At 40.4% G+C, this 23909-nt stretch overlaps 1 protein-coding gene across 3 annotated transcripts in view; it reads left to right on the forward strand.

The window, feature by feature from the left end:
• si:ch211-191a24.3 (tensin-3) overlaps window positions 1–23630 on the forward strand; it is a 52358-nt gene extending 28728 nt beyond the window's left edge. For 2 of the 3 annotated variants that reach the window (XM_034237402.1, XM_034237405.1), the window contains 11 exons: window positions 15008–15143; window positions 15403–15851; window positions 16491–16574; window positions 16709–16840; window positions 17285–17380; window positions 19349–19426; window positions 20514–20591; window positions 20784–20952; window positions 21037–21105; window positions 21930–21959; window positions 22602–23630. In XM_034237402.1, coding sequence (XP_034093293.1) covers window positions 15008–15143; window positions 15403–15851; window positions 16491–16574; window positions 16709–16840; window positions 17285–17380; window positions 19349–19426; window positions 20514–20591; window positions 20784–20952; window positions 21037–21105; window positions 21930–21959; window positions 22602–22743 — 1463 coding nt within the window. In that variant the 3' untranslated portion in view covers window positions 22744–23630. The remainder of the gene's footprint in view (window positions 1–15007; window positions 15144–15402; window positions 15852–16490; window positions 16575–16708; window positions 16841–17284; window positions 17381–19348; window positions 19427–20513; window positions 20592–20783; window positions 20953–21036; window positions 21106–21929; window positions 21960–22601) is intronic. The other variant, XM_034237404.1, reaches the window with a different exon arrangement.
• Window positions 23631–23909: the final 279 nt, after the last annotated feature.

A 23909-nucleotide genomic window follows, 5' to 3' on the forward strand; every position in this document is an offset into this window, starting at 1 on the left:
CCAATTTAAATTATTTTTATTCAATTTTAAGGGTCATTACTGTAAGCACAGTCTGACCTGAGGCTACTGTAATGTGGGGAGTGATTACTGTGGGCAGCAGCAGACCGCTCCAAAACAACAGAGAGCACTCAGTGAGCCTTGCTGAGCCCTTCAGCTGTGTTTCCACTGTGCTACTATCAGCACGGTAATCACACTGGGCAATATGGGAGCCGGGTGTGTTGTGTGTGCTGGTTTTTGTGTTAGGTTATCATTAGGGCCGGGACTCGATTAAAAAAATTAATCTAATTAATTAGAGGCTTTGTAATTAATTAATCGAAATTAATCGCATTTTTAATCACATATAAATATTTGACCTGAGAACAGTGAGAAGCAATTTTTTTCACATGGATTTTAGTATACCATTAGGCGCATTCACACCGCAATACTTTTCCCACAAAGGTTCATGAGAATTTAGTTCATGAGAACTCTTTGAACCTGGGGGAGGATTAGGCAAATGAAGCCGCTGACGTCACTTCTTCTTCTTCTGCTTTGGGTTTACTGGCAGGCCGCAAACCACTTCACGGCGTATACTGCCGCCCAAAGTCCCCGGCCGGAAGTCCCCGGAGTTGGGGACTGGCTTCAGTAGAAGCTGCTGGGAGTCCCAGCAGCTTCTACTGAAGCCTTCCGAGTAAATCGCCAGAACGCCGACACCTCCTCATCTCCACCGCTCCCATGTTTTATTTTGTGTTGCCATAAGTTAGTCTCTCTGCGTTTCTGCGCTGGGCTAATGCTAATAATGCTAATGCGAGGATATGGCGACAATGGCGGCTTCACAAAACTTTTTGGGAGTTTTACGGGGCGTGGTTTGCAATCCGCCCAGCCAATCAGACATATAGCTCTTTTCTCACAAGAGAGCCGTACGAAAGTCCCTGCTCTCTAGCAGCTCTGCTCTCTAGCAGGGACTTTCGTGGGGGTAAAAAGGTTCTCATTAACTAATTTTAGTACCGGCTCTTTTTGGTGTGAACGCGATAAAAGAGGCTAACGTCCACGCTAGCTTCCACGCTAGCTGCTATATGTTTTGCATTGAGGTGATACTTGAGGCTTGATGTGCTGCGGTGATATGCGAATTCCTTTTTGCATAATTTGCACACAACCGTGCTCTTATCGACGCTTCCATCCGTCCGTTTTTTAAAACAACATTTCCCACTGTTGTTCACTGTGGTTTGTTGTTGTCTGAAGTCATGAACGTTAGTTGGTGCTCCAGTATAATCGGTACGCCTGAAACTCATCCAGTGAGAAACGTTCCGCGGTGCAAAAATAAGTGCGATTAAAATGCGTTAATTTTTGTGTAATTAATTAATCTTAATTAACGCGTTAAAGTCCCGGCCCTAGTTATCATACAGAAAGAAATTCCATGATAAATACATTTTTGTGATCAAAAAGTCCACATACCTAGGTTTAAAACTCTACATTAAATATATGTTACATTTGGTTGAAAATTGGAATGTATTTACAGTTTTAGTTTTAGTTTGTTGTCACATTTGAGTTACGCTAAAATTGTATGTATAAGCATTGTTTCAAAAGCATTTTAAGACCAATATTTAAATGTGCCGTAGGTCTAAACTACATTCTTAAACCAAATGTATCCCTGTTAAGACAGCTAGGCGGCTTTTCACCTGCCAAATCGCCAAATCAGTGCTTACAGCGATTGCTTAAATAAACACAGAAATGTCAAATACTAAATGTTATGAGACTGTTGGGTGACAAACATGATCATTGAGAAAACACCTTGACTTTATCTACTCTAATCTTTTTTGGTTGAACAACAATTGAACCTTGAAAGTCAAAGAAAGCTTTTAAAAAGCATATACATCTTAAAGACTAAGGGAGAATCATGGAAATTAACACAATTGTATTAAATACAATTATCTGGGTTTTTACCTAGTTACAACAGACTGATGACATATTTTCATACATAGCCTTTGCAAAGTCACTGCAGTATTTTTGCCATGAATCAACCCAAAGATGAACTCTCTCTGTGTTCTTTCATTTCCTGGTGACAGCAAAGTGCAGCAATAAACTGTTACGCAATAACATTTCCTTTGTGTACTTGTGGCCAAATCAAAAATAAACAGTGATATATATGCAGAAGCTCTTAACCAGAGGAAGCAGGGTCCAGCCAGAGGAATGTAGATGCTGTTATGAGCGGAGGTTCAGCAGAGGCAGATGGTCTTTCAGACAAACACTTGACTGTCTGAACCTCAGGGGTCAAAGGTCAGGAGAAAGTACGAGGGAGAGGGCAGGGGAAACCTATGCTTCTCCTTCAGATGCTTTATTTTGCGATCAATGACGAACGAGAGAGAGTTGATCGACGTTAAGTTTTAAGTGCCATTATTTATCCTGAAGAAAGGGAAGGTTTGGAGTCGATTTAATGATGTGGTCGACAACAGTTCTGGGAACAATTGTTCATCGAAATGTAAACAAAATGAGTGGGAGCTGCTAAAAGATGCTAAAAGTGATTGAAAGGTGTTTAACCAACACTATACAACAACCATTTCTAAGTTAATAATGTTTCCTTATCCTTTAAAAAGGTTTTTCAGTGATTCCAGAAAACATTATTTTTTAAATCATCATAAACAATTTCATTATTTTTAAGTTAAAGGTGGGGTAGGTAAGTTTGAGAAACCGGCTCGAGATACACTTTTTGTCATATTCCATGGAATGCTCTTAACATCCCGATAGCAATGAATATCTGAAGTGCTTTGACAATAAATCCACAAAAAAATTTCATCTGTGGAAGCCTGGGTACTGTAAAAAGCACGACCAATCATTTTAGCCGGCCCGGCTAAAATAACTGGATGGCCTACCTGCCTGTCAGCCTTCCATCTGTGCACAAACTTATCTCGTGCCCTCACTGGTCATGTGCGCGTTCGTGTGTGTTGGAGGAGGGGCTCTGTAAAGAAGTGGCAGATTTTTTCCGGTCGTGTATTTTCAAATTCTAGCTCACTCGAGCTGGTTTCTCCAAAATGACCTACCCCACCTTTAATTTATTAATAAACTATTGGTAATATTACAATATTCACTTTGCTAAAAGGAAATCGTTTTGTGATTTTATTTCAAGGAACAGTACAACATTTACGGAAACTAGATAAAAAGATCAATTTGTATCACAAAGGTTTTCTTAGATTATTATGGGGCTGGTTAGTTTAGCCTAGCTTAAATACATGATACAGTGGGAAACAGCTAGCATGGCTCTGTGCCAAGGTAACACAGTTTGCCAACCATATTGTTTCACACACAGTGACGTCACAAGCTACCCACAATGCAACGTGCGCCATATATATATATTAGGGCTGTCAAGTTAACGCGTTAATAACAAAAAATTAACGCCACTAATTATTTTAACGCGATTAACGCATGTGTATTTTTTGTCCTCGGCCGCCCCGTAGTTTCAGAGTGCATCGAGTTTAAAATACCATCTACAAGCTGATGCTGACAGCCCCGCTCCTGCCGCCCGCTTGTGACAGACCACACTTCCATGCTCACCGGCAGGCACCGACTGGCTGTTGGGAGGACCGGGAGGGTGTGTGTATGTGTGGCCCGAGCGAGCGAGAGAGAGACCTTACGTGCATTGTTGTTGTTAGAATCTGGTGCTAGCTAGCTGCGCTAACGGATATGGAGCTGTTTAAATGAAAACAGAGGAGCGACATTTTGCCACAACTGCGCCGAGCACTTGACTTTATGCAGGAAGCCAGACAGTGGGACATTGTACGAAAAGTCAGCACACTCAGCACGGATAGTGCGCAACATGATTGCAGCGTCCAGGCAGCTCCCGTTCGAGCATGTGCCTTGAGTTGCACATAGCTCCAACGATCCATCACACACACACACACACACACACACACACACACACACACACACACACACACACACACACACACACACACACACACACACACACACACACACACACACCACACACACACACACACACACACACACACACACACACACACACACACACACCATTTGTATTGTATTATTGTATGAGAGAGGTTCCAGGTTGAATTGAGGCGAATATTTGTAATGTTCAGAGGTTGTTGTGTTTAATATTCATGAGAATATTTGTCATTGTTCAAATGATAATAAACATTAGCATAAAGCATTGTCCACTCATATGTTGATAAGAGTATTAAAAACTTGAAAAATATTCCTCTAAGGTACATTTAGAACAGATAAAAAATGTGCGATTAATTTGCGATTAATTGCGATTAACTATTTTAATCGGCTGACAGCCCTAATATATATATATATAAATACGCCATTTTCCTGGAGGTGCAAATATCCTGGAGGTGCAAATATAAACAGCTAGCTAACGTTGCCAGGCAGAGAGCACTAGGTTTTTTTTCTGAATTAACGACCGAAGAAATCGCTGCATGTCTTCGGATTACATCTCTGTACTTGAGGGGTGTGCTCTAGGTCGTTACCAGCGTAAACTAGAGCTGTATGGGTTGTCGGATTGCCCTTACAGACTGCCTGCAGATGTATGGAAAAACGACCCTCGAAAGTGGCCTTCGTCGATTTTGGCTGCATCTACGTCTAATTTCTGAAAACACCAGGTGAATACCCCACTTGTCACAATAATATTATCATGCCATTGCATATATGTGGTATTTTAGAGTTGACTAGATATTGGTTAAGGCAATAGACTATGATATTCAGTACAGGAAGCTTAGCAACACCTAGACGGTGTATGGCTAAACCCTCGGCCTGCTTGCACCTCGCGTAAAACGGTGGATATCGGAAGTACGGTGTCGCCCTCGGCCCAATACCCGTATGTGTGTGTGAAAGAATGCTTCAGTCTAATATAACGTGCTAATTAATGAGCTTTAGATATTTTCGTGAGCAGATTGTATTACCATTGACAGAGCCAGAATAGAAGTTTCCCTCTGTCTGAAGTCTTTATGCTAAACTATGCTAACTAGCTCGTCAACTTCAAAATTAACGGTGTGGTTTTTATCATTGAGCCATGACATGAAAGTGAATAAACATACCAAAAACCATGAAACCACATCTTATTTTAACTTTTTATCATACTTTTAAAGGTTTTTTGTTTACAGATTATACTATTTCATGACTGGCCTGTTGTTTTATAAACACAAATATTTGGGCCTTTAAACTGATGAATGAGCATCCCAGATGGACAGAGCTCATTTCCTGTGACACGGAGGTTAAAATAATGTAAGCAGCACATGTTTCCGATACAACAAAAGTAAACTCAACACAATTCAATCAAAAGCTTTGTGGTGTGCTAGGATTAGACACATGGCAGGAGACACGGTCAGTGTATGTCTGCATGCCTTTGTCTCCGTGTTTGTGGCGAGCAGATGGTAGGAGTGGACACACATGCCTTGACAGAGAGGCCATAGAAACCCCTAGATCAACCCCCCCCCCTCTACCCTCTAACCACCACCAGCTCCTCACTGGTCCATAAAAGGCCACACATGACCTCTGACCCTGCTGGAATCCATTCTGATTGGGGGAAAGTGCTCGCAGTGGCCCAGCAGGGACAATGCTCAGTGGTCAGTGAGAGGAAGGGGAGGGTGGGAGGGAGGGTTATTAGATGCATTGAGGGGAGGGGGGAGACATTCTCTCCCTCTTACCCCTCCCTCCATACAAACCCAGAAGTTGAGCGGTGTCACAACAAGCCAGGAACAAACGGGGAGCTTATTTTTCCATCTGGGGGAAGAAAGGAATTGGGCATGGCGGTGAAACGATCCAGCCCCTGAACAAAAAAAAGAGAAACTTCAGCAAGCCACGCTCAGATAGGAGAGGAGAGGTAGAGCGAGGAGATTGTTGTAATAGGGAGAGTTGCATTGAGGCAGAATATACCACACAGGGATAAAGACTTTGGAGTTGAAGGACTGAAAGGAAAACGGCAAATAACGGGATACTTCAGAGGGTGTCACATCATGACTGCGTCTCTCGGTATGTAAGCGCATGCACACGTGTGTCAGATAGCTTTTAAATGTGATTAAAAGTGTCTCTGCTGTTCATGAACTCTCAAGGTCTTTAACTTTCCTCCTTGCATTCTTTATTCTTTATCCTGCTCTCCTCAGGCGGTTTCCTCTGTTTTCTACCCATTATCTGTCTTGCTTATACAATGTTATCTCTGCCTCTGTCTCTCCTGGGAATTTTAAGGAGGGCACACATGCACAGGAACACTTCCCATCTCTCCTCCAGGAAGCTGGTATTTGCACACAGTTTCTGGAATTTGCCTGTCAGATGCCTTTTCTGTTTTTGCAAACTCAAACCCCCCCCTCCAAAACCTTGTCTTTCTATCTTTTTTGTGCACAGGAATACGTTTTCTTCTTGTCTCGGACAGCAGAATCTGCAGCCCCTCTGCCATATCACACTAAATGGGATGATGAGATGGTTTGTTCCACTGCGTTGTTCATGATCTCATCCTGTTAAAGGCTATGTTGGCCTCCATCGTGCAGCCATGGAAGGCTTATGTATCTGTGGTTAACCATGGAGGCTGTTTTCCCCCTGCGATACTGACCTCAGCTGATCCAAAAAGCCTTTGAAGATTCAAGTTTTTTGTCATGTGCTTTTCGCTCCCCACATCTCCCAGAGATGTTATACACATAAAACAACATATTGCTGAGCCACATGTTAACTAGTTCCAAACGTTTGCACTCATGCAAGGAGCTTTACATATTTGCTACAGAATGTGGTTTGCAGAGAGTTAAAACGTCCTATTCAATTGTTAAATTCTGTTATCGAGGATTTAATTAAAATGAATTACAAGCGCAAACTAGAGAAACTTCTCATCAATGCTCGCAAGATCTTTATGCTAAATTGTATCTGTGTTGACATGCAAGCGTAACATTCAAACTATATATTATTCAATGATCAATGAATTATTGACTTGCTTTTACATGGAGCAGCTATTTTAATAAAACTCCTATTTCCCTTTAATAAGTGCCATGCCATAAAGCTTTCCAAGAAGCTTTTTACCAGGAAATTATTAGGAAATGACAGACATGGTAAAAGGAAGCATTGCCAAACTTAGTTTAGAATTCAACCCTATTTTATGACTTATTTTAGTTCAAACTATTCTGGATTAATGGAGGAAGTATCTGGCAGAATCATAAATAATGGATTTGTGCAACAGGACTGTTTGGCCAAAGTTGGGTTTGGATCAAATCATTTCCTCAAAGAAAGGTTATTGGGGAGCACTGCTCAGGATTTGGCTTTTACACGACTGCAGGAAATGAAGGGCAAAGAGGCAGAAATGTTAAGCCACAAGGATGGAAAATGTTGCCAAACAGTGGACAGTAGACCAGTTCAGAGCACATAGACCAAGTGGAAAGAAGGGAACAAGGATTTTTTTTCACAGAGCGTTAATCAACAAATGGTCTGTGGTGTCATGGTGTGTGTGAGATGTACCAGAGCATCACTGGTGTAATGTGATGACGTAATGGTTTCTATAAAGCAGCATACAATACAGGCAGTATTGGCTCTACATTCAGACCATGGGACATGTTCTCTTTGTAGAAGGAAGCAGAAAAAATGTGTTTTAATTATTTAATTCAGCCTGGCTTTGTGAGAGTGTAACTAAGTTGATTTCTTATAGGGAGGGAGGTTGTTTTGCTTTACTTTAACAGTGACTTTATACCGCTGTCAGCAATTTTTCGTTTACTTGAAAGCTTCAGTATGAGTTGTGTGGAGCGATTTTATACGTTCTTCATCCCGCCTACGAAGCTCTGATTGTTCAACTGTTTCTCCAACTGAATGAAATAACTGTCTACTTCAGACAGATGTGAGTATTAGGTTTAGCGCTCGTATTTAGGATCTATAAAGCATAATTGACAAATTCGCAGCTTACAGTCATCACTGATTAGGCTTAGGTGTCTTTATAAAAACCAAGCTTTGAAGACATCAAGCTTTGATATAGTTGTTATTTCAACAGCAGGAAGCAGTTCTTATAACTACACCTTTAAATATGGTTATTAAATGCCATTGGGACAACAGACTTTGCCTTTCAACCAAAATGTGTTGTCAGAAAAATGATGTATAGAGTGTGAAGCAGCAAAGACTTGTGCGTTAAGATCTTTCCAGAACAACAATTCATATTAAACTATGGTGATATATGGACCCAGAAGGAGAACTACTCATGATCCATGATCACTTCCCCAGGCGGGTGAAGTCGAACGAATTTCACTTAAGCTTCAAAACATGATCTATTTTGCAGTTGGGACTTCCTTCAGGCATGGAAAACAGTGCATTTAGTTTTGAGCTTGAGGAAAACTTAAAATATCAACATCTGACCCTTAACTCTAACTTCATAAGTCCAACTGTCTCTGACTTATGAAGACATCAACTCATTATGGGAATACTTCAGACAGCAATAAACACCTCGTATTCTCTCCCGTAACCTTTTTTTTTTTTAGAGTGTCCTTGTCTGCCGTTACCCTTCACCCGGTTTCACTCCCTCATACGCCCGCTCGTAACTTTAGCCTCTCCTCTGCTACTGCACTGAGTCGACAAAGCTGTCCGTCCACACACCCAGAAAGAGCAGAGGAATCTGATTTACAGACGACCGCCTACTAGTTGGTACTCTGCTACAGAAAAATTCTTCTGTATAGGGGAGGGAGGCGAGACACAGCAGGGTCTGAGGCTGATTGATTTTTAACGAAGGAGGGAGACAACTGATCGCATTCTGATGCAGCGCCAAGGGATACCAGGGAGAGAGCTGCACATGCTCACTCAAAACGATTTAAAGCTTTACCCATTAACATATTTGTAATCAAAGGAGCAGAGAACGGTTATGTGAAAGTGGTCGCCCACAGAGAATGATATCAAACTCTACAGCTATACTGAGCTTTAAAGCCTCTTTTAACTCGTAGTTTTGGGTCTTACTAAACATTTATTTCGTAGTTCAGTCCCATCAATCTCACTGTGCACTTGTGTCTACCTGCCCAGCAACAAACAGCAGACCGACACCGACTTAAGTATAAAGTATAAATGTACTTATATTCATCTGGTGGACACTGGACACATACATGAGTCGTATGGGATAGGTATGTTGCATTGTGCCTGCTGGAAGTGTCAACAATGTATGCAGTTTGTAAGATACTAGAAATGTACTAGTAAAGGATGTTGTCTACCTTACTGCCATAACATTTATAGAATAAAGAAAAACGCTGTTGTTAAGAACATCGCAAATACCTGACCTCATTTTGAAACCTAGAGTTTCCTTTTACCGTTCGTAGTGGAACTCTTGTTACACAGTCATATTTCTGATCCCAGAATTTTTTTTTTTGTTTTCACATATCTAATATTACAATATACAGAAGTTGAACTTTAAATAAAGCTTAGTCTTTCAATGTTATATGTCTCTTAGAGTTTGAATCATATCCGTCTTTTTGACTTACAGTTACTTTGTTTTAGCCTGGAACATTTTTAAGATTCATTCTTACTTAAAAATATAGACTTTCAGTGTGCCTCAGGATCACAGCAGGTGTCCTCCTCCTCACTGCGTTCCTGTTTCCTCTCAGAGTTGCTCTTACACTCCCTTTTCCCTTCATCCCCCTGAGGAACTGCAGCCTGTGATCGCTGTGGGCAGCTGTAACACGCTGTAGACCTACAGACCTGTCAGCCTCAGCCTGTGTGTGTGTGTGTTGCACTCACATTCCTGTGGTCAGCAGGGAGTTTGTAAACCCACTGTTGTCCTGCATAACTCCACATGCATCACTGTGTTTATGCATGTGTGTAGGCTCACCCCTCTGTCTAATGAGATGCTGCTCAGGGAGTAAATGTTTGGATGCGTGAGTGGAAGGAATAAAGGAGAAGTGTTTCTTTGTCACAACACAACATAGGCTCTTTAGCTGCCCTGAACATGTGACGGCTGTATGTTTGTAATCTTTCTGTTTTTATTCCACTTGCCTTTCATACCATTCTACTTATGAAACAGCAGCATGGTTTGAAGTGGGAAACATGAAGAGGAATGTTAGCTCCAGATAACCTCTCGGTGGTTTTATTGATTAATGGGATTATCTCCGTACAAAGCATGAAGGTATGCACACAGTTTAAGCCATATAAGTGTCACTCTCTTTGATCAGGAAAGTGTGTTTGTGTTTTGAGGGGGGGGGGGTTATTGGCTGGAGGAGGTTGGCAGTCGTGCCCACGTGGGTCTGTGCCATCTGGCATCTGGAATTGGCTTTGCACGGTTCGACTCAAACTGAAGAGGCTTTGTGCTCATTTGGAGCTGTGCACGTGAGGAGAAAACAATGGACAGGAAAACAGGGGAAATACACTTGAAATGGTTAGAAGATAATAGTTGGAGTTAGTTAAAAACTTTTTTTTTTCTTTGCAGTCTACTTACATGTTTGCGTGTATGTTTTTATATTTAACTCAATACAAATATTCGGCACACAAAAGGACTTGGCCACATAGCTGTCAGCATCATTCGTTTCAGAAGATTCCTGATAACAATATCGGGAAGTTTTTATGCCAAACCCCAACCAAACTCTAACCATGGATCAGTATGATCAGAACAAGTCTGACTGCTTTGGAATCACCAACAAATGATGTAGTCCTAGTCATCTAGGTACTTATATGTGGATATGTTTTCCCAGTCACATGTCACATGCCACATGCCAGCTTTAGGTTATGATACTAGTTGCCACAAGGAGATTTCATTTGGTACCTGATATTGAATATCAATACACAGATAGTTTGAGAGAGATAGCTCTTACTTTGGAATGGAGTCTAACATTTGTTTTCTTATGGTTGTTTTTTTTTCTCTGCAAAAGTGATTGATTTGCTGTTGCTCCATCAGTTTCACACTGGGCAGGGAATGTCCTCTCCAGGTTTCTTCATTAGTACACGTCCATCCCTAAGTGAGTAGCTATGGATACTGTGCAGCGTGGAAACACGGTGTGAAAGGTGTCTGAGGGTGTTATAATGACCAGTGGAGCCTCACAGAGCAGGGTCTGAGGTCAGAGGTCGGGGTGGGGTCAGCCGGTGTTGCCACACTTTGGGCTGCTCTTTCATTAAATGGATGAGCTGTGCAGCAGCAGATGTGGCAAACCTCAGCACGGAGAATCGGCCGTGGGAAAAGAGATAGACGAAGCTCGGCTGCTTTCTGGGAATCCTCCTGAGAGAGGAAAACTGACAGGGACTGTGGGAATGTTTGAGGAATCCCCAGTGCATTGCTCTCATTTGTGTTTTTTTTTTTCTAGCAGCAACAACAACTAAAACTGTTTTTTTGTTTTGTTTACTGAGATGTGCAGATAAGTAGGCGAATCCGAACGTTTTAGGTCTAAACTTGAGGCAGATCACACGATTAACCTGCTCTGCGCTTGACCTTTAACCCTTAAGAGTTCAAGTTGAGTGTGGACTGGAGTGTGAGGTGTACCAGATGCACCATGTGGGGTATCAGAGGGCAATAAACCAAGAAATCAATCATCACTGATGCTAAAATATATGAAAATGCACAATTATGCATCAATGGACCAAAGTTGTTAAATGTATATATATGTATATCCGTCTTAATACTGTTAACGTGTTTTGAGAAAGTATTGCCAAGGATTGCTACTGTAATCAGTGTAAGTAAAAGTAGCAACATAATACATCAATATATATTTGTTTTAAAAGTCCTACACAAGCAAAAATACTGCAATCATAATTCAGATTTAGGAGTCCAGAAGATCTAGATATTATCACATGTCAAAGGAAAAAGTACACATTTTGGAGAATGGACCCTTCCGCATTAACATGACTGCAGCATTTAATGTCGTTGCTTGTCCTAGTAGAGCCAAATACGTGTTTGACCAAAAGTAACTTTGGCCAAATTGACGAAAGAAAGTCACTTTTTATTTGAAATATTTCCTTTAAAAATAAGGGTAATATTCTGTGTGCTGGTACATACATGTATATGTTGACAGATACCGAACAAACAAGACATCATGTTCGGTATGTTGAATGTGTCCTGCTAACAGCAGCTGCCTGTCAGTTCACACTTATGGATATCTGATACGCGTACATAATGCTGGAATTACAGAACTGTGTGTGAGGTAACATCCAGCCGTGGGAACCTCACGTTAAACCCTAAACACTCTACGGGTGATGGAGGAAGTATTCAAATCCCTTACTTAAATATAAGGACCAAAATCACAAGTTTAACATAATCCATTACAAGTTAAGGCTTGAGTTTTACATTTTCATCACAGAATATGTGTTCATACAGTCAAGAACGAACATTATGCAAAAAAAGTGTAGTTAAATAATAATAGTAAAATGTCCCGTTTCAATTATTTATATCATATGTTATAATTTAAGCAAAAGCATGACAACTTAATTTCAATGTTGTAGTCGGTCGAGCAGCTCATTTGAATGATGAATTTCTAATTTAATTAGGTTTTATATGTAAATCTGCAAAGTGACAAGTGACTACACAATACACGTCACACAGTTTTCACTACATATAGTGAAGTGAAAAGTACTGAAAGGTAGTAGGGTTCAAGAATGGAAATACTTAAAGGTGCCCTATTATGTTACGGTTCATATTTGTATTTTGATCCTCTACATCAGGGGTGCCCAACCTTTTTTGAACCGAGAGCTACTTTTAAAGTTGCCAGTCTGCCGAGATCTACCAGTCCAAATAGAGAGGCGTAGCTATTACTGACAGCCTACTACCAGGTAAATACACACTTCTACTTGTATAAAACTGACCTTTGTACGATGAATACTTCCTAAAATACTGCAGATCCTTTATCTTACCTCTTTCTAATCTACACACATACAAGTATTTAACTGAAGTTACACAACAGTGTTGTTGATACAGAGTTGGAGTGTATTCACACGTCACTACAGTGGGTAATGTTTTCAAGAAACATTGAACAGTGCTGCCACATATGACACAGGAAAAAAGAAAATACTCTGAACCCTTTCTTTGCCATTATATACAAATAGTGTTGCTACAAAAGTATAAATTAGGCTTACTAATAAGACAACTCAGATCTGAAGCTACACAGGAATCTGCTGCCAAAGTGCAATAAAAAAGACAAAATGAATAGAATCAAAACCTGTTTTTGTAGCATTTTAGTAGATTATAAAAAGAAATAGGGTGCAAGCAACACTAGTTTCTTAACCTGCATTGATAATAGACTATAATCAATTTAAGTTTGCATTCTTATACCATTTTGTACAATAATTATAATGAATAAATTCAAACAAACTAAAACTTACAGCTGATTAATAACGGTATCTAACTTGAGTTTTTATTTTATCAAAAACCTGTTGAAATGCTACTGTTATTTGTACTGTCCCCAAAAAGCGCGTCGGCAGCCTCCAGGAATGCTTCTTACACAACTTCGCCGTCTTTGAAAGACTTGATAAGAACGTGACTGACACGATAAGATGCTCTGGTAGCAGCCTTGCTCTTGTTGTTGGGCCTGGTGAAAATGGACTGCTGTGCATTTAGCTGTCCTTTCAGGCCCCTCCCCTTTTGGAGCGTAGGGCAGAATTAGGAGGGAATTCCGTCTCGTAGCGTGTGTGCACTGTTTTGAAATGCCGCTCCTAAATTACCCTTCTTCGATAAAGCCACGCTCGCATTGCAGATGCCCTCTGTCTGAAACCAGAGCCCAGTCTGCTCTGATTGGTTAGCTGGCCAGCGCTGTTGCAATTGGTCAACCACATAGAGCTGTCCCGCCCCTTAATTATGTACAATGTGTTGGAACACTAGCCAAAAGTAGCACGAGTGTTACATAATGATGTCTCTATGTTATGGAAGTAAACAAAGGGGTCCAATTCAGGCATTTCAGGCAGGTCGGGAATTAGTGTGGGAGAGAAACTCCCTCTGGAGGGACCTTTGGGATTCTAGCCCTTGCAGATCATTTACATGCAAAAACAACTTTTGTAACTACAGGAATGGGAAAACCAAAAAAAAAAAAAGGCCAAGAGTCCAAGAACAGAAATACTTAAGTTACTCAAAACTGTATTGCGATTAAGTACACTTCCTTTCAAACATGGTTAGGACATTTGTAGGAGCTCTTACTTTTAGATTGTATGAGTAAAATTCCACTTTATATATGGGTGTGTATGATATGTGTTTGTTTTGCTGAAGCTTCATACAACGTTCAAACATTCTTCTTGAATTCCACTTGAGATGATGTGACTCGTCCAACATGACCACATACAAAGCTGGAGTCCAAATTCCTCCATCCCAGAGTGGCTGAATGAAGGGAAGGAGCGGAAGAGGGGGTGGGGGGTGGGGGGTGGGGGGGGGGGGGGGGGTGCAGAGAGCCTGCTGAACAAGGAGTTCTTTATAATGACTGACTCTTTACACGGTGACTCATCGTACTTCACAGGGCCGTCTGTGGCCTGAGGAGGCCTGCCCCCGTGTTTGCTGAATGACACACTGTGTTGTCAGAATGTCAGGATGTCATGTTGGGATGTTTGGAGTGCCCCCCCCCCTCCCGCCACACCACACACACCCACCCCTACTCTTATTGTACGCTGTCAATCTCTGCTTTACTGTCATGACTATTATGCAGTTTGTACAAGACATTCTTTAGGGTAGAGAAAAGTGGAGGTTTTGAGGAAAAGGTCAGAAAATGCTGAGAAAAAGTGGTGTTATAAGAAAACCATCGCAATTCTGATACAAAAAAGTCCTTTAACTTGAATAGGTAAAGGCGACCCCAAAACCTATTTTATAATAATGTCCATTGTTTGCAATATTTTATATTTAAAAAAAACGGTTTTACTTGCTGCCAGGAATAACTACTTGCTGCCAGGGCAAGAACATTTCCTCATCTCTGTCAAAAATAACAAGTTGGTTTCTACATCGCTATTATACATTGATGGTTTCATATTTGGAACAGGAGTCGGTCCCAACAAAGCAAACCCAAGTGCCTGTTAGTGTATATGGAAGTTATTATAGTTCATATAACAAAGTCACATCCTGGGTTTTTTTTTTTTTAAAGTACGTGACATTATTCTTCTTGTGTCGTTTTATCAGACTCCCGGAGTTTCCTGGACAGTATGAGCCACGCCAGCGGCTCCGCAGAGGGGGAACTGTTCAGATCAGAGGTGTCAGTCACTCCTGCTTCCTGTCAGAGGATATTTGGCTCCATGTGCTCCATGACATCAGACAGGTACTCAGCCTGTTTCTGGAGTGTAACGGTACTGTGTGTTGCATTAGAATATGAAATAGTGGCCACAATAATGTAAAAATATCATTACAACTCATCCGATAATGAGAGGCTTTTACACTTCATGCTCATAAATGTTAATTTGTGTACATTTTGTATATCTTTAGAGTAGATTTGTAATGTTGTCATGTAGGTATTACCATAATTATAGATTTGTTGACATTTTGATACGTATTTATTTCCTCCTCTTTCTGTCCGGCAGCTCCACTCCTCCTGTGTGGCACGACCGGACTCCAAACTCCCTGAACTCCCCGTATCCCCCCCAGCCCTCACCCCCTCTCTCCCTCAGCACTCCCAACGCCCACAGCTCTCCCCGGGGGGCTCTGAGAGGCCTGGGTGGAGGTCCGGGGGTCCGCACAGAGACAGACAGCATGGACTTGTCCTCGTTGTTGGGGAACGGCAGCCTGGAACACAGCCTGATGCAGGCCATGGAGGGCCTTGGGAGTCTGAACTTCGGGGAAGACGGGGGCCTCCCTCCGCTGCTGCCTGAGAAGAGGAGAGTGGGTGAGGGGGGAGAGCTTGGCTCCTGCTCCCCCTCTCTGAGCGGGTTTTCCAGCCCTCATAGTGGCAGCAGTCTCAGCATCCCTTTCTCATCTTCAATGACCCCCGACCCCCTCCGAGGACTCGGTGGGGCCCCGTCCCCAGGAGCAGGTACACTGTCTCAGATGGTTGTCTTAATGTCTCTTTCCTTGGTGTTTATTTGATTATTTATGAGTGAAAACATCAAGCATTGACCAATTTCAGTTCATTCTTCAGTTTCCCTTTTTAAATTATTTTTTATTCAACCTTTATGGCTTGTTTTTAATTATTTTCAATATTCTTTATATTTATTTTGTAATACTATACATGTTTTTAAATGTTTTAGTGCATCGATATAAAAAAAGGGTAGGCACTAAACTTGTGTTGCCCTCCCAATACAATGGAAATAGGTGAAATTGACCGTAAACATTAATAATTGAAATTAAAAATGTAGTTTTAATATTTTGGAAAACAACATTTGGTATTTTGTGAATAACCGAATTCTCTACTGCTTCCAGCTAAGTATATGGATTATTATAAGTAACAGGGGTATTCCTAATGGAGCTACAAGTTGGATTTTAAAACAGATTTAGTGCTTTAAGTACCACTAACAAAACAGGTTAAAAATAATGATGGTAGAGGGACAATACATATTTTGGTGATATGTATTGTCTGCTTAACCAGGCTCTTTGTTAGTTTTAGTCTTGTGTGGCTTTGTTGTACTTGGGCCAAAGCCAGTCTGAAACATAAGTCTTTATCTGATTATCGCAGACTTTGGCAGTAAGCAGGACACTGTGAAGTTTGTTCAGGACACTTCCAAGTTCTGGTACAAGCCCGGCATCTCCAGAGACCAAGGTAAATATTGGTGTTGGACGGACGCTTTAAAGCAGATAAAACGGCCCTTGTGCAAAGCTCCTTGTCCAATATGAACATGATGTTTCTAACTTTAGCTCATTTGTGTTTCCTCCCCCGGTTGACCTACTAAACAGCCATCGCAGTGCTGAAGGACAAAGAGCCGGGCTCGTTCATTGTCAGAGACAGCCATTCGTTTCGCGGGGCGTACGGATTGGCCATGAAGGTGGCCACGCCTCCTCCGTCTGTCTTACAACAGAGTAAGAAAGGTGGGCTAAAAAAGTCACAACCAAACTTTTCTCTGGATCCCTGCAGCCACGAAACTGCCTTCTGCTAGGAACAATTATGTACTGCTTGAATGGAAATCTCTATGCACAATAACGAGATGTCTATCCATATAAAAACTTTTTGTGAAATAAAGAAAATCCCAAAAGTTCTAGCAAGGAGTTTAGCACCTATTAGTACATATTAGCATAAAGCACCTTCCATTTAATTTAGGTGACATGTTAGGTTAAACAATGTGATTTTATTTTCTCTAAAATAGGTTTTCTGAGCCACAGACATAAGGTTGATTTAAAAGGAATTATATGCCTTTTTGTTCACAGACATGAGTTTATATTTCCATAACGCTCCATCTATCAGTCTGTGACATATGAATGCAAATAAACCAAATCAAAGTACAATATACTGATATGTGCTCTGTGTCTCTACAGCAGGCGACCTGTCTACTGAGCTGGTGAGACACTTCCTGATAGAGTGCACGCAGAAAGGAGTTCGCCTCAAGGGCTGTCCCAACGAGCCGTACTTCGGTGAGCTGATTTCTTACTTTTGGCGCTGCTTTCTTTTTCATATTGACAGTAACATAACAATACATTTGCATTTGTTACACATTTTAAAAGATGCCTGTTGATAAAATAAGTAATGGTCTATTTTTGGCTTAACAAATGAATCCAAGGACAAATTAGTAATAGCTACTTTTATGACATAGTCTTGGGTTGCGTTCGGATAGTTTAAAAATCAGCTCCTAACGTCTAACCCTATCTCCTATTCCTTGACCTCTGAGTGAAACGTCACGGGGTTAAGGGATAGTGGATAGGAGAATTCAAAAGGATTTAGGAGAAGAGACCGCGGTACTTTAGAGAATCCGACTGCACTTTCACTATCCGACGTGTTTATGATGCGCCAGCGGACGTCATGAATGTGCGTCTGCTGCTGTGGGGAAACTATGGAAACTACAGTTTTCTATACAGCGGACTACAACATGGATGTTCAATAAGAACGAGGGACTACTGTAAACTCAGAGACTCTGCACCGTGCTCTGATGCTGTTGCTTTATGCTTTATGAACGTGGACAACAGAGAAACATATTCTTCATGACCAAAGTTGGAATTGAAATAAAAAAGGAAAGTGAAACTTATGCTCGTCACCCTCTCCCTCCGGTCCACATTAATACAAATGATCCCAATACGTATGATTGTATGAACTATGAAAATATCTTAAAATCAATACAAATGTATTTATTATAAACGTTAGTCCTTCACATCTATCACTGTGTATATCACCATTCAAACATCTTTTAAAAGTTGAACAAACCCCACACAGCTCAGTAAAGACTGTGAAATGTTGACTTTATTTGATCATTTCAGTAAAAACTAACGTTCATATTTCTCTTTTTGATTATAATACTGATGAACGTTCAAAACAAAGCACTTTGGCAACTTACCACATATGTTTTAAAATGCTTAATAAGCACCGTAACTTTCATGATATCATTTCTCGGTCATAATCAGTTGTTTCCGTGAACGGCCGACTGTTGTGTGACGGCAAATGCTGCGGCTGCAAGGCATTGTGTGGCAGCATTTTCTCCTCTCCTTTCGGTTAGGGAGGTCCAGTGGTTCCTAAGCTAAAGGAGGTTATAAAGGAAGTTTGAAACCTCCTTTCCTTTCATTTGGAGAATTCAAACGGCACTTATCATGGCTGCCAGTGACGTACTTCCGGGTCATTTCACTTGGTTAGGAAGGTTCCTAAGCTAAATGGACTATTGGACTGCAGCCCTGGTTTCATGATTATGACACTGGTTTGTCTGAAAGAAATATGAAAGTAATTTAATCCAAACAGTTTCATTGTGGCAAAGTAAAGTTAACAAGTACAATTGTTGTTGTGTTAATACTGTATGTATTGCATATGTATGTGTACTACTGTATATTTGGAATTCAGGTATATAGATTACAGTAATAAAGAAGGGCCTATGTAATGTTGAAGCTGCTCCAGGACTCACAAATGCTTACTGTTAGTTTTCTCTGCTACATTAGATAACAGTTAATCATGTTCATCTGCAAAGTTAGCTGTAACTACCGCGGTCATATAAAGAAGAGTAAGCATAACAATATTTTCCTCCATTATTTGTAGGAAAAGCAGAAATGGCATCAAAAAGCAATGGTTACAATAAGATATCAGAGCTTTCCACCAACCAACGCCCAGGATTGTTGTACTCATGGTACAATCAATACAATCAATCAAATCATGGCTGACTTTGTGATGTCAGCACAGTGTGTCATTCCCCTGATCAGTTTGCTTCCTGCTTCTGTTAATTGTTTACCAAGCTGGACCTACTGGGGTTATTATAGTAAAATAGTACTATAGAGTTATTATGTGTTTCCTGTGCCACCCTCTATTGGTCAAAAGGAATAGGTGCAGCTGGCTCCTTCATTCGTCAGTCTGGATAGTGGTGCTGTTTGTAAAATTGTTGTGAATGCATGTATTATTTTTCTTGACAGGAAGTCTCACAGCTCTGGTGTGTCAGCACTCCATCACACCGCTGGCTCTGCCTTGCAAACTCATCCTGCCTGACAGAGGTAAGCTGTGTGTGTGTGTGTGTGTGTGTGTGTGTGTGTGTGTGTGTGTGTGTGTGTGTGTGTGTGTGTGTGTGTGTGTGTGTGTGTGTGTGTGTGTGTGTGTGTGTGTGTGTGTGTGTGTGTGTGTGTGTGTGTGTGTGTGTGTGTGTGTGTGTGTGTGTGTGTGTGTGGAGAGAGCTAGGTACCAACCTCCAGCATCACTTTTAAAAGGAGCGCTCAGAGTGCGTTTGTTGTCTATTGAGGGCCAAAAATCGCCATATTATCCTTGGTATCTGTTACAAATAAAGACAATGCATTTTTTATTGTTTGATGTTAAAATGAATAGTTGGTATATTGAAAACCAATAATTTTTTTATAGGACCAGCGATGGACAGTGTTTGACTAGTAGAACACATTTAAAAAGTTGTCAGTTAAAATGTACTGTTTCTGCTTTACATTTTGTATTTAAACTGGATTAAATTAAAACGTGGAACAACTTAAGCAAGAAAACCCTTGATCAATCTATCAATTATGAATATACAACCTCCATTCCCCCCTCACGAGAATACATTTCAAAAAAGAACAAAACACAAAAAGGGCTAGGGACACCATGGTGGGTGCAACAAGCATTATGAAGCCACACAACTTAAACAACCTGGCACTAAATCAATAAAGGATCCACAAGGCAACTAGAGATGTTCAAACAATATGAAACCACAGCAGCTACAGCCACAAACACACATATTAAAGCATAAAAAGAGAGCAGCACAGTTCTCACACACAGTTTACTGCTACACACACAATGCCACGTCTCAAAGCAGAGATGTTGGGTTTCAATACAGACAAGCAGAAGCTTTTTTTTATTAATATGTGATTTACAGATAATGATATGTATAATTGAAAGTAGGACACCTTTCTTACAGTATGTAGTCAAATGTGTGACTTTAGTTTCACTTGACTTTGTGATAGGCCATTCCAGATATTTGTTGTGTCTGTATGTATGTGTATGTGTCTAAGAGAGAGCATGCCTGGTACAAATGCATTGATTGCATACAGATGTAATTTGTGTGTTTCTTGGTGAGTAACCTTTGTGTGATGTTGTTTGCAGACCCTGTGGAGGACCTGACGGACTCACCTGCACAGACAGCGACAAACTCAGCAGCCGAACTCCTCAAACAGGGAGCAGGTACGGAACAGACACCACATGTGTACACAAATCTGTGTTTGACTTGTTATGAACACACACCCTCCTCATTTGGAACCTCAATGAAGTTAATATTTGCAACAAAATACACATTTGTTTTGTGTCAGTGAGCAAACAACTAGACGATAACTCAAGCTGTATATTTGTTGAGCTGTCTCTTCATATCGTGTGCAGCGTGTAACGTGTGGTACCTGGGCTCCGTGGAGCTGGAGTCTCTGACGGGACATCAGGCGGTTCAGAAGGCAGCCATGATGACGCTCTCCATGGACCCCCCTCCGCCTTCCACCGTCGTCCACTTCAAAGTGTCGGCACAGGGAATCACGCTCACTGACAACCAGAGGAAGTGAGTGTTAGTGCGGACAGAACACACACAGATACAGACGTGAGGCCACATGTTAACACAGACTGTCTCTGTTTGTTCCTGCAGGTTGTTCTTCAGGAGACACTACGCTGTCAACACGGTCATCTTCTGTTCTCTGGACCCGCAGGGCAGGAAGTGAGTATTCAGTTACAAGAAGTCCAACAATATTTTCCATATTGGTGTACTGTATATTCTTATAGAAACCATTGGAATGAGCATATTGCTACTACTATGCTCCACAATCCACTCAATAAGTGGTTTTTATTAAAAGCCACATTGAAAACACACAGTGATACACATTCATGCTGAAAGCTACTCCTACATCACTTTGGAAAACAGTTGCAAAGAAGTGGTTATTCATTTTAAGTTGATGAAAGAAGCTAATGCTAAAATATGTATTTAACATTAGCTTCTATCTATGAAAGGCTTAATCACAGAGCTGAGAGAGGGGGGCCACATTTCCAAGATGAATCCTGTAAATATGTGAGAAAAAACGTTGAGATTAAAGGAGAACATTTAAGAGGAAGGAATTCACATATTTAAATGATTCAGTATTCTTAAATGAGAGAAAATCCATGTTTGGAACCAGATCGCTGTATTTTTCAAGAGGGCTTCAACTTCATAACCAGACCGATCCTGCTTGTTGTGTATCATGCCTAATCAAATTATACTTTGCAAACTGATTTTTCTAATAAGGATATAGACCAAATCACCACATTATAAGCATCGGCACTTTGAAATAAATACTGCCCTAAATGTTACTTTATTCTCTGCACTTTTATGCCGTTTTATCTATGAGGGAGCAGGGCTATACATATCATGATGTTGATTGTATCAGTATATAAGATGAATGCCGATTTTGACATAAATTGGAATATGATTATTGGTTCCTAGTCCTGCTTAGTCACTGACAGTGTCATAACGTGTGTGTTATTCTAATGTTATTCTGTCCCAAACAGATGGACAAGAGGCAGCGCTTCTACTGCAAAGTAAGTTCATGTTCTTAACTCGGCTTATTGTCTCTTGTATTGCTCTCTACAAGATTGTATTAAACATTGTCTTGACAGTTTCTTGATTAAATACTATGAAAGTTACATCTTCATTCAACTGATACAACTACTAATTCATGGCCTAGAGTCGTCTCATGGGGTTGCAGGAAGACAAAAAGAACATGCTACCAATAGATGCATTAAGTACCGCTATTATATAAATAGACTATAAAGAGGTTTATCTTGGTTCCATGGAAATTGGCCAGTGGTGAGACTGTTTGATAATGTTACATCAGAGGTTTACCACACAGAATCTCAATAGCTACACAGTCTTTTTTTAAGGTAAGTTATTCAAAGTTATAAATATTAAAAGTATTCTAATTGAGTCAACAGTAGAGAGGTGACAGCATAGAGATACATGGGGAATGACGTGCAGCAAAGATCATAAGGGTTCCACAAATGGTTTTTTGATGCATGAAGGTTATGAGAGGTTTTATTTTTTCAAAAAGGAAACTCCAAACCTACAACAATTTCACACATTTAAGCAAGACTCTGCACTTGTACCTGCTCACGATTGTAATTTAAGACAAGAGTTAAGCTCTTGTATAAGTAGTCTTGTCCTTCTCTGTCCCTTTCTTCCAGGATCTTTGGCTTTGTAGCCAGGAAAGCTCAGAGCGAGACTGAAAATGTGTGCCATCTGTTTGCTGAACACGACCCAGAGCAGCCGGCCAGCGCTATCGTCAACTTTGTCTCAAAAGTCATGATTGGCTCACATAAGAAGTGAGGACACAGGAGAGCCTGGACTGCGGATCAACATCCAAACTCAAAATCATATGGTTGGAATTGGATATCGAAAAAGAAGAGCCAAAAACAATGAACCCACTGACTCCATCCTGCAGAACACACGTGTATTTTGTACTGACTGCACCGCAGGATGCCGCCACCAGAGGGAGCCGAGACGGCCATTTCAAAAGTTAAACTTTTCAGAAGGAGGCTGTAACTACTTCAAGATGCATCATTGGACCTTTTTACTACTTTTGTATAAAACCATACATTCTTTCCCAGAGGATCTAATATACAAGTCAGATCCTGACCTGTATCTTCAACTTCACCATATAACACTGACTTTGCTCATTGGTGAATATCAGATATTCTTCACATTAACACGTATTTTAATCAAGGGTATCATTCTAAAAGCGTACATTTTTGGTAAAAATGTGTATATCAGGTTTTAATGTCATTTTTGTACAAACCACCTGTCCATTTTAATTTGTTAAAACAAAACCAACTATTCTCTCACATGACGAAGTTGGTCGCCTTGTATTTAAGATGGATTTTTTGAGTTGTGTTTATAGTATTTATCGCTTTTTACTGATTTGTGAAAGTCTTTCTTTTTCCTAAATATACTTGTCATATATTTTTGTATATTAACATACTGTACATTAGGGTTTAAGGCAGTGAACCTCAGAATTGATGTCACATATTGTTGTAGTATTTTACATACCAGTGAGTTACTACGTAAACTGCCCGTGTATGTATACTTGTATTATTAATATAGATGTCAAAATGTTCCCTTCACAGTAACTCCAATACAGATGTATTGTGCCATTAAAAGTATATTCAGATTTTCTCTAATAAGGAACAAATACAGTCACTGTGAGAAATGTCTAACACTTAGTTCACCTCAGTATTTCTTTCCATTCACAGCTTCTTTTATTTCAGTCATCTTGTTTAAATGATTTTATTCATGAAAGTTGACAGTAACCGAATCGAATCATATAACACTTTGTTTTTGCCTAGTATGTATTATTTCAGTGATCATTTTTTATTTTGATGCATGACAAACATATTTTAAGTATGTTAGAAGTTAATTAATAACTTAATGACTCAAAATAGATGTTTTAGGTTCAAGGCAACTTTACACATTTTTTTCAATTCACGAAGGATCCA

This window comes from Gymnodraco acuticeps, unplaced genomic scaffold, assembly GCF_902827175.1.
Source record: "Gymnodraco acuticeps unplaced genomic scaffold, fGymAcu1.1, whole genome shotgun sequence".
Lineage (NCBI taxonomy): Eukaryota > Metazoa > Chordata > Actinopteri > Perciformes > Bathydraconidae > Gymnodraco > Gymnodraco acuticeps.